The sequence below is a fragment of the Ochotona curzoniae genome, unplaced genomic scaffold (genome assembly GCF_017591425.1).
Source record: "Ochotona curzoniae isolate NIBS_2020 unplaced genomic scaffold, NIBS_Ocur_1.0 contig_3437, whole genome shotgun sequence".
NCBI lineage: Eukaryota > Metazoa > Chordata > Mammalia > Lagomorpha > Ochotonidae > Ochotona > Ochotona curzoniae.
Genome location: NW_024465862.1, coordinates 388,920 through 399,944, shown reverse-complemented (window position 1 = coordinate 399,944; position 11,025 = coordinate 388,920). Strand labels below are relative to the sequence as shown.

At 61.6% G+C, this 11,025-nt stretch overlaps 1 protein-coding gene across 2 annotated transcripts; it reads right to left on the bottom strand.

Annotated features, from left to right (window-relative positions):
- Nucleotides 1-221: 221 nt before the first annotated feature.
- On the bottom strand, nt 222-9,457 carry ARPC1B (actin related protein 2/3 complex subunit 1B). Of its 2 annotated transcripts, XM_040980366.1 has the most exons (11): nt 9,372-9,457; nt 5,773-5,778; nt 4,353-4,429; nt 3,919-4,023; nt 3,418-3,640; nt 3,030-3,137; nt 2,103-2,309; nt 1,946-2,021; nt 1,457-1,662; nt 796-886; nt 222-544 (listed from the first exon to the last, which is right to left on the bottom strand). In XM_040980366.1, the coding sequence occupies exons 3-11, from the start codon at nt 4,414-4,416 to the stop codon at nt 506-508; spliced, it is 1,119 nt and encodes a 372-aa protein (XP_040836300.1). In that variant the 5' UTR covers nt 4,417-4,429; nt 5,773-5,778; nt 9,372-9,457; the 3' UTR covers nt 222-505. The 2 variants fall into 2 exon arrangements, with proteins under 2 accessions (XP_040836300.1, XP_040836299.1); XM_040980365.1 differs by lacking the exon at nt 5,773-5,778 and having other exon boundaries at nt 9,372-9,451.
- Between the last annotated feature and the right edge of the window lie 1,568 nt (nt 9,458-11,025).

The following is an 11,025-nucleotide window of genomic DNA, read 5'->3' as shown; positions in this document are numbered from 1 at the left end:
TCTTCATTTGACCAACATCTTTTTACATGGTCCCAAGAGGTTAACAAGTCTAACTGCTAAGTTACTCAAAGACATTTCCAGGCGGGCCTAGGGTTATGTTGCAGGAGTGATGGACCCATTGTGGTTGGGCTTGAGTCAATTTTGTTAGTAAGCAGGCAAAATAAATGACTGGTGCCTGGCAAAAACCAGCCTTTCCTTTCCAACAGGCAAACATATCCACATTATACTTTAATTATTTTATTTTACTACCTCCATGTCTTAAAGCAGTTCATGACCAGCATAGTGCTTTGGGGGCATTGCTTGACAATAAACAAAAGCATCTTTGACAAGGCACACACTTGAGTAGGCAACAAAGGCATCCCACCCTAACCCCCCCTTCTGAGGGAACAGCCTACAGGTGCCCACGCAGGGACCGTAGCAATACCCAGTAAAGCGACCCCTAGCCTGCTAACATGCTCACTATCCCCGTTCCCAGCAGAGGGACGCGGGCAGCATGCCTTGTAGGTCACTTGATCTTCAGGTCCTTCAAGGCTGACTCGAGGCTCTGCAGGAAGCAGAATGGACAGGTTGGGCCTAAGCTACCCCCCAGGGATGCCCTAGCCCCTCGGTCCTACTCTGTGGGGTTCAGCTGATCCAGGCTTAACTCATCCCAGGGATGGCCTAGCCCCGGGGTCCTACTCTGTGGGGTTCAGCTGACCCGGGCTTAACTCATCCCTAGAGGGAGAGTGGCACTGAGGGCAGCCAGCAGGGAGGCGGGGAGGGGAGGGGCTGAGCAGGGCTGGCAGGAAGCCTCACCTTGACATCCCAGATGCTCATGCCACCATCCATGCCTGTAGTGCAGAACTGGGAACACTTGGCCTTGCCTCCGCTGAGCACTGAGATCTGGCTGCAGACAGGACGAAGGATTCACCACTCCCAGGTCCCACAGCACCTCCCACTTCCACTGGGGAGCCCAGTGCGTGTGAGGAGGGGCATGTCCAGCCAGGGACAACATGACCATAGGCTTAGACATCTGGTTGGGGAACACCAGCAGTGGTGGCACAGAGCAATCAAAACAATGGCACAAGGGGGCGGGGAAAGCAGAAGGGACTGCAGGACACAGGGCAAAAGAACTGAAAGAATGGCGTGGGCAGCTGTGGCTGATGGCTTTGGAGTTTTAAAGGGGCCGTTTGCCAGTCCCACCATAAGTACTCGGGAAGGTGTGGAGGGATCCTTTGCCCAGGATAAGCATGCCAGTTATCACTGGCCCCCAGCTACGGCTGCCCTGCCACCTCCTAGAAAACCCAAGGATAACTGCTCAGCCAGCACTGATGCTTTATTTGTTGGATCCCACACTGATAGTGAGCCGGAAGCAGCCCTGTTCCAGCCTGACACCGCTGTGGAGGCGTCAGAGCTACACTCACACAGCTGAGCCTTCTGGACACCTGCCCTCACCGGCCAGCCACCCCGCTCTCACCTGACGCTGTTCTTGTGCAGGGAGTCGATGCCGGCACCTGCAGTGGCAGTGCCCTCCGAACTCGCCTTCTTGTCAAGGTTCTGGAAGCGCTCACGGGCTGTGAGGCCACGCTGTGAACTCTGCTTGGGCACATCTAGCCGCCCGCCAAAGCTCAGTGTCCCTGCAGCCCCGTCATAGGTGAACAGCACCGGGAAGCAGTCATGGCCCTGTAGCAGGTGGAGGAGCCATTGGAGTGCCCTGTCCTGTCCTGTCCAATGGGGTTGGCAGGCAGGCCTCCCCATAGCTGGATGCTCCTGCCTCAGGTGCCCCCTGCGCTCTCAGCAGGTGAGGTCCAAGGACACAGAAGGGGAGCCTAGAGCTGCACTCCTTGACCTCTGCCTGGCCTCTGTAACCCACCCTGGACAGAGTGGGCAAGGAGAGCCGTGTCCCACTCATGTAGGAGGGACCGACCAGGGCTGTACCCAGCCGCTGCCCACGGGGCCTCCTTACCGCAGCCACCAGACTGTTGTCTGTGATGAAGGTGACAGCCAGCAGCGGCAGTGTCTCGGAGGCCAGTGTGGCCACGCTGAGGGGGAGAGAGATTCGGTGTCCTGCCCTGCACCCTGGTTGGGCCCACAGCCCCCCACCCTGGGTAGTATCCACTCACGCCATCTTCTTGTCAGCATCAGCCAGGCACACTGTGCTGTCGTGGCTGACCCATGCCACACGGCTGCCGCTGGCTGAGAAGCAGACACCATGCACCCAGCCACAGCTACTGCTGGACTCAAACATCAGCTCCCCAAAGGGCATCTTGGAGCCCCACGGGGTGGGCGCAGGTCGCTCTTCCACCTCCTTGATGTAGGCTGAGAAGATCCTGCCGGGAAAGGTCAGTAAAGGACCACTTTCCAGAGCTGGCCAGTGAGGCAGCCTCACCAGCAGTCGGGGCAGTGGGCTGTGTAGTCTGTCTCCAGACCTGCTACTTCTGGGCTTCAGGGTGCCCCCTCTGTACCATGGGGAAGGGGGAGCAAGTGATCTCCCACTTAGAAAGCCCTGTGAGCCCCTATAGCCCTAAGGAACCTAAATTTGACCTGACCCATCCATGACTATTACTGGGGGATGTCCTGTCCCCTAGTTCATCCCAGGCATCCCTCCTCCTGGCTCCACCTGCCTTGGTTCTACCCTCTCCTGCTACTCCATCCTCCACTCCGTCACAGAAACCTTGCGACCCCAGCCACCTGACATGGCCGGATGCACAAAGCCAGTGTCTACCTACCCAGAAAGGCATCACTCTGTGCCTGGGGCCCAGCAGGGAGAAGCAGCTGGAAACTGGCAGAACAGGCCCCACGATTATGAGCAGGGTTCTTCCATACCACAGCATGAGTAAGTACACCCACCCATTCTTCCAACAAGCCAGGAAACGAGAGGGGAGGGAGCCACCAAGGGCCTGGAAGGGCCTTGCTAGTGTGAACAGGTGAAGGACCACAGCCTGCTGATGTTCCACCCATGGGACTGATGCTCTCCCAAGGGCCTGGGAGAGGACTTGCCCCCTGCTGTCCAGTCCCTGCTTCATGCTGGTGCAAGGGCCCTAGCTCACCGGCACTTGAAGTCGCAGGAGCCGGCAGCCAGAAGCACGTTGTTGGGGTGCCAGTCCAGGCTGAGGACGGTGGAGCGGATGGGCTTCTTGATGTGTTTGCACACCCACCTGGATGGGCACAGACATAGATGGGCAGGTAGGCACTCTAGCCCTCAGCCTCCCCAGGGCCCTGGAGTGGGTTCCCCGGAGGTAGGGACTCTGCCTCACCAGGTCACACAGTTAAACTGTGCTGGCCACGGGGTGCGGGGACCCAGACCTAGATCCCTGGCCTCTGCCTTTCAACAGCATGGGGTGGGAGCTCTGGATGGGGCCTTCCTCAGCCCATCTGTAAAATGGGTGCGGTGACAGGCAGCCCCCCCCACTCATGGGTGCCCTGTGGCCCACGTACCAGTCATTCTCCTGCTCGAAGTAGCAGATGGAGATGACCCGGGACCCGCTGCCCACGGCAAACTTGTTCTCGTTGGGGGCCCAGCGCACGCAGCGGGCAGCCCGGTTGATACGCAGGATCACTAGCGTGGGCTTCCACGTACGCCCCTTCAGCGTCCACACATAGGCGTTGCGGTCTGTGCCGCAGGTCACGATGCGGTTACTCTCTGGGGCCCAGTCGATGCCTGTGGGGAAGAGGGGCAGGGGGCACCCTGAGCCGAAGGAAGCTGCCTGGAGCCAGTGTGCGGGATTTGTACTGGGTCCCAGCGTTAGAATGACTCAAGGGGGACAGTGCAGGGTCTCACAGCTCCTCCAAGCTGTCCTCAACAAAATCAAGGACAGAACAGCTTTGGGCAATGCTGAGCTGCTGGATCTGTAAGACAGAGTGCTCCCTCCGGGCCTGCAGCCGGTGTGACCAGGGTCGTCCCTGCCTCACACCGTGTGCACACACAGCCCGACTCACCTGTCACCTGCCCGTTGTGCTCCTTGAGCTCGTGCACCTTGTTCCACTTGGCTCCGCTCTTCTCGTAGATGTGCACCTCATGGTTGTTAGGGCAGATGGCGATCTCTGGGGGCAGTGGGCGAGGAGGTGTGGGCACCTGACTGCACTGCCCTTCCCTACCTGCCTGGCTCCCACCTGGACTACCCAGCCCTGGCCTCATGACCCCAGGCCCTCTCATCCCTCCTCTCCGGCTGGCAGCTGTCCCTCTGCACCACGTGCTCCTGCTGACCCCTTAAGGCTCCAGCCCCATTCCCTTCCCCTTGGCCTCACAGCTCCTCCCAAGACCACCCACCCATCTACTTCCTGTCCCCAGGGTAGACCCAGGCTGTGGGGCCCATGAGATACCCAGGAGCACCACCCCCCAGGGGTACAAGTTTCCCCCCATGTCAGCTCACGGGTGCGGTCCTTGTTCCAGGCATGGCAGCTGATGGGCTCCACCAGGAAGCTGTGGTAGGCCATGGCAGCTCAGCTCCTGTACCCAAGAGAAGGCAGACACTCCTGGAGGCTGCTGGGCCACACAGTTTGTGGGGCAGGGCAGCTGGGACCCCACAGGCCTCAGTTTCTCCCGGTGAGGTGGAAGTGCTCCCAGCAAGCTGCTGGGAGCAAGGAGCAGGAGGTGTTCTGGAGGTGAGGATGCACGCTTGCCTGGCCCCCCATCACCTGTGCCTTGAATGGGTAAAGCTCTTACAGTGCAGCGAGCCCTAGAGCATCTGCCTACCCAGTCTCCTTCCACACCAGGCCCAGCTGCACTAGGAGGAAGTGCAGGGATTGGGGGGTGGTGTGTGTGTGTCAGGGAGGAGGTACAGGCCTTGGGAGAATGGGGAGTGGTGTGTGTGTGTCTGGGGAGGAGGTGCAGGCCTTGGAGGTGTGGTGTGTGTGTGTCTGGGGAGGAGGTGCACGCCTTGGAGGTGTGGTGTGTGTGTCTGGGGAGGAGGTGCACGCCTTGGAGGTGTGGTGTGTGTGTCTGGGGAGGAGGTACACGCCTTGGGAGTGGTGTGGGTGTGTGTGTGTGTCGGTGTCGGGGAGGAGGTGCAGGCCTTGGGAGTGGTGTGGTGTGTGTGTGTCGGTGTTGGGGAGGAGGTGCACGCCTTGGGAGTGGTGTGGTGTGTGTGTGTGTCGGTGTTGGGGAGGAGGTGCACGCCTTGGGAGTGGTGTGGTGTGTGTGTGTGTCGGTGTTGGGGAGGAGGTGCACGCCTTGGGAGTGGTGTGGTGTGTTGTGTTGTGTTGGGGAGGAGGTGCAGGCCTTGGGAGAGTGGTGTGGTATGTGTGTGTGTGTCTTAGGGAGACCCCAGGGTGGGCCACAGAGGGCAGCTGAGCATAACGGCAACACCCCACGACCAGCCCCTGTGCTTCAGAGAGGCCCTGCGATGTGAGTGTGGAGATGCATCCCATGGCCTGACCATGCCCCTTAACCCTCACCCAGTCCCGGCCCAGCTGCTCCTTCTGGGCTAGCCAATACCCTGCCACTCAGCACACTGCTGTCCTTGGCCAGTCTCTGGCTCCCTGACCGTGCTGTTCCTGCTAGTGCAGGGAGTGTCCACGTGCGCCCTGTCGAGTCCAGCGCACCTTCGAGGCCTAGTCTGTAGCCATGGTTCATACCTGCATGTTCCCTCTGCTCCACCAATATGCACCTGTTCTTCCTGTTCAGAAGGACCCAGGGCATGCGTCACTTCCTCCAGTGTGTCCACCCCCCACCCCCTGCACCACTGAGTTTCCAGACACAGGGACCCAGGACACTGCTCGCCAGGTGGGCCGCCCTCTCTGAACTTCCTTGTCTGGGAAGGGGAACTAGATACCTTCCCCTCATCCTCACACCTGGCCCTTACCAGGTGACCATGGCACAGCACCTCCCAGTGTGAAGCCCAGCACTCCCCACTGGCTGGTCCTGGCGCACGTGGACACTCCGCCTTGGACCTCCACAGGATGTGCTCCCTCCCCGCTCCACACCTGCCGCTCCCTGACCACTGCCTGAGAACTGCAGCCCCAGCCAGAGAGCCGATTCCCTCCCGCTGGGTGGAGCCGCCCATTTTCTATCTTGTCTAGGTTTCTGCCCCCAGGGCCCGCATGCTTGGCTCTGAGAGATAATCAGTCTTTATTACAGCTGTCTTAAGAGCCACCACCCAGGTTCCTAGAGCAGCTCTAAGCACCACTGTCTTCCACCTCCCACCTGCCCAGGGCGCTCTGGGCAAGCCTGGGTCCAGCTCCTCCACCCTCTCGCCAGAATGTGGCAGGTGTGTGTGTGCCCAAGGACGACATCCTGGAAGGCTGCTCCTCAGCTGCAGCGGGGCTGGGACTGCACTGGCAGCCATGGATGCCCGAGGAGGCTGGTAGCTACTCAGTGGGCACCCTCAAGAGCTGGCTTGGGTGCTGCTGGAATCCCTGGACCCACCTTTCTCTACAGAGACCCCTGTGAGGGGGAAGGGCTGAGGTACAGCCAGCCCCATCACCAGCTGCTGGAGTCTAGATTGGCAGCCAAGGTTGCAACACAAAGCCTGCCCACCCCTAGCGGATGCCAAGTCCCTGCGGGTAGCATGGGACACACATGCCTGCACAGTTCCCCTTGCCCAGAACAAGATCCCACCAAATCCTCAAACAGCCGCCCACCAAGCACACACCTTCTACCACACCCATCCCAGACTCCCCCTACAAAACCAACTGGAGATGGGGTCTCTGGAATCACTGGCCCAGAGCGCTCCACCAGCCCAGCAGGCTGATGGGGATTCGGGCTGCCCACACAGGAGGCCAAGACTCAGGGAAAGGAAACACTGCTGACACCAAGTTGGCCCACCTGGGTGGGAACAGACCACCAGGTAACACCCAGTCCCAGTGGAGGCCAACCGCCTTTCCACCACCCTGCAGCTGCAGGCAGCCCAGGCGGAAGGCACTGGGGGCCAAGGTGGGGGCAGATCCCAAATTCCCAGCACCAGTCATCAGCCTCAGGCGGAAGCTGGAGCAGCAGCCCCCACACGTCCCCATGGGACTTGGGGAGCCCTGTTTCCTGGTGCACACAGGGGCTCTGCGGGGGGGGAGGGGGGGGGAGAGCAGGAGGTTCCGGCAGCATCTATCTGCCAATCATATTGGAGCATGACTTGAAATTGAGCCCGCACCTTAAAAGGGCAGAGGTGAGGTGAAGGGGTGCGCACTGCAGTTCCCCATTTGCACCTCTTGTGCAAGGCTCCGCCACAACTCCCCAGCCCCCACTTGCAGAGCCACAGAGGAAGTGGGAGTGCAAGGCGCCGAGCTGTTGCTACAGCCAGTGCAGCCTTGGGATTCAGGACGGTTGTCCCCCATGGCCAGGCCTGGGAAGCAGCTTCTGTGCCCGCTGCTCTGCCAGCCTTCCAGGCCTCCTAGGGCACTGGCACATGGTGATGGCTCTCGGGCCTCCTTGACACTGAGGAACCAGAGGAGGGGATTCTGGGGAGCCCCCTTCCACCACTGTGTCCAATACTCTGGAAGGACAGGGTGGTGGGGGGCAAATGGACACAGGCTCGGTCTCCCCAGCTGGCTCCCAGCCCAGTCATGCCAGCCTGGAGCTGTTCTCCTTGTACTCTGCAAGGGTACCTCCCACACAGCCTGTGCCCAGGGCTGGAGTGGGGAGGAGGGAGGACAGGGGCCCAGGTCATTTCCTCCAGGGTTCCATGCCAGGAGTTTGGATCTGCAGGGTGGGCAGAGGGTAGGAGTGGAGAGTGAGGCATGCAGAAGTGACACAGTAGGAGCAGGATGGGGGACAAAGCTTGCTTTCTATGTGTGAACAGAAGTTCCCCAATGAGCAGAACCATTCCACAGCTGGATCATGCCTTCTCTCTTCATGCAGTCTTGGGGGACAGTTTCCAGGGACCACGCTGCCAGCTCCAGGGGTACGTGGATGGGGTTGCAGTACTGGGAGGAGGTGTTCAGTTGTTTTTTTTTTTCCTGACCAGGTTTGAGGGAGGCCCCAAGCTGGGGGAGAAGAGAGCCAGGTCCCATCTGGGATTCACAGTGGAAAGTTCACTTCCCCTCCAAAACCAGCCAAGCAGGTGCTGGGTCGACATTCCCCCCCACCTGGTACCATCCCCCAGGAAGGCGGACTGTAGTCCTGCCGGCCTGGCTTTGCTGAGCTTGTCTGAATCCAGAGGCCTGGCGGCTGCATTGGGCCCAAACCAAGCAGGAACTGCCTGTAAGGAGGCTACTCCGGGAAGTCCCCGCCCAGCTCAGAGGCTCCCAGGGAGCAAGTGCTTACTCAACTTCCTGTTGTGGCTTGGAACCCCCACCCCAAGGAAGGGGGGAGCAGCTCTGGCCACCCCCCCCAACCCTGCTCCTGAACCCTTCCAAGCCAGGCAAAGTGCAGAGACACCCGCAAGTCACCAGACAGCTGCCAGTTCAAGTCATCCAGATGAAAGCACAAGTTAAAAAATTAAACATAAAACTCAGTGCTGGTGGGGTTGTGGGGAAACCTCACAAACTTTGTGTTTTTTTTTTTTTTTTGGATGGCGTTCTTGCTCATAACAGCCTTCTTTATAAGAGGGCCAGGGTGGAAGGTTCCAGGCGGCTACTCCCTGCGATGAACACGCAGGATGAGAAAAGACCCGGTTCTCAAGTTACTTCCTAACCCAGACTCAGGCGAAAGCAAGGGGGGCTCCGCTTCACACAGCTTCCAAACGGCAATTCAGGGCTCGGCCCCCAACCCCAGGGGGTCAGGAGGTCAAGTCCAGCCGGGCAGCCACAGCGGCCTTCAGAATGGCAGCAACAATTAACAACACTACGACCCCTGACGTGACCGCGTTGGAGCCTCCCAAATGGCCAAGGCCCCCATTTTCCAGATGGGGAAGGTGAGGCCCACCGAGCGGGGCTGGCTTGGCCAAGGTGGACAACCAGTGAAGCAAGCAGCGGGCACTCCTTACCCGTGGTCCGCGAGACTTTCAATAGCATCGGGCGGGGTGGAGGGCACGCCTAACCTCTCCCGACCGCTGGCTCCTGCAGCCACCGACCCCGCGCGCCCGCCCCACCCGGCCGTGTCCTGCAGCCCCCTGCGCCGCGGGGAAGGGAAGGGTCAGCCTGGGGAGCCCCTCGGACCTGGCCCCTGCGGGCCACGGGCTCGGCTGCGCTGGGGCGGGGGCGCCAGCTCATTTCCCGGCCGCTGCAACCCGGAAGGCTCGAGGGATGGAGGGGAAGTGACTGGGCGTGGGGCCCGCCGGCCCGAAGTAACGGGGCCACCCCAGCGACGGCGTGGGGGTCGGGACGGGGGCGCGCGGCCGGGCAGCACAGACGGACCTGGGGGGCGCAGGGTCCCGCGCGCCCCTCGGCCGCCGCCACCGCCCGCGCCTCCTCCCTCCTCCGGGCCCGCAGCGCTTCCAGACGGCCCCGACCGCGCCTCCCGCCCCGCGCGCCCCAGCTGCGCGCGTTCCCCCGCCCCGGGGCGGCCCGAGCCCCCTCACCTCGGGGCGCCGCGGCCGCGGACTCTGGGCAGTCGACGCGCCGAGCCGGCTCTGCGCCCCGCGCGCCGCCGCGGCCACTTCCTCGTGGGCGGGGGGCGGGGCCTGGCGGGCCGAGCCCCGGGACCGGGGGCGGGAACCGGGGGCGGCGGGCGTCCGAGCCCAGGCCCGCCCAGCCGCCCGCCGTGGAGGGGCCTTCGCAGGGCGCCGCGCCGTCGGCCCGCGCGGCCTCCTGGACGGGCACGTCGAGGTGGGGATGGCCGCCCGCGCCCGGGACAGCGCAGGACCCCCGCCGCCTGCGTCCCCGCCCCTCCGCTCCGGCGCGGATTCCAGCGCCGGGTGTAGACGGCGCCGGCACCGCCCTCGTCGGCCCCGTGCTGTCCGCGGCCGGCCCGGGCGCGTTTTCTCCTGGCTAACTCCAGCTTTCTCCCCCTGCAGAGATCTGGGCTGCTTTACCGTTGCCCGAGTTTGAGTCTTGGGGCGCGGGTGCGTCCCCTGGGTCCGGCTGCCCCTGATATTGCCCTCACTGGAGAGGCGTGGCCAGGGGAAGGAGGGAAAGGCCCCAGACACCCAGCCTGCTAGGACCCCTTCACTGGGCCGTGGTGCTACAGGCTGTGGCCGCGTCCCTCAGCTCTCGTGGCCCCCTCCCCTGCAAAAGCCAGCCGCTGCCCCCTAACCCCTCTCGGTGCTGTGAGGTTCCCAGGAGCACCCTGCACCCCAGAGCGCTTCGGTGGTGAGTGCGCCTTGTGTCTAGGACCCGTAGCTAAGGCTTTCCAGGGCAAGTGATGGATTCTGGCACTGAGGGGGGGAGGTACTCTTAGCTAAGGCCCCCCACCTTGCTGCTCAGGCATTGTTCAGCATGAACTGGAAAGCAGTTTCAAAGGGTCTGTACCTCGGGACCAACGCCTCGAGGGAACAAGGATGAGAGGTGTTGCAGGTACACACACAGTGACCCAGGTAGCCTAGTCAGCTCACAGCGCTCCTCTCCCACCTTCTGTCCTGGACCCGTGAGCTAAGATGCCCGGTGACGGGCCAGTCCAAAGTGCTTGGTCCGTGGGAATCTCTAGGCTGAGCAGGTGTCATTAGCAAAGTGACTCGGATGCAGGTTCTGTCACTCAGGCTGTGACTTCAGGCCAAGCCTCTTGCTCTTCCGTGTCCATACGGTGTGGCTAAGGAGCATGAGGGCAAAGTTCAGCAGGTGGGAAGGCAGGCGGCCTCCCTTGAAATGGCTCTCCCAGGGAGGAGGTTTTCTAAGACTTGAGGGAAGCCACTGCTTGGGTCAGGGGAGCTTGGGATGGCATTTCACGTGGAGAACCAGGAAAGCCCTTTGTGCCTGGGGTTGGCCTTGCAGGGGTCGCTGCTGTGTGAACATGTGCTCCGGGCCTCACTCTGGGCAAAGCAGCTGCAGGCCTGGTCAGAAGACAGTGGCCAGGCGGCCTGCAGGCAAGCAAGCAGTGGGCTGGCCTGAGCTGCAGGAAACCTCTTCCAGAAGCTCCCAACATCCTCTCCCTTTTGTCTCAGTGGCTGTAAAAGGGACTTGTGTCCACCCTGCAATGGGGACCCTTCTCTGAGATCAAAGGAGCCACCAGCCATCAATATGCAAGAGGGGGAGGAAGACTGCTGTGCCGCCCCCACCCTGGGACCACCTGTGAGTGTA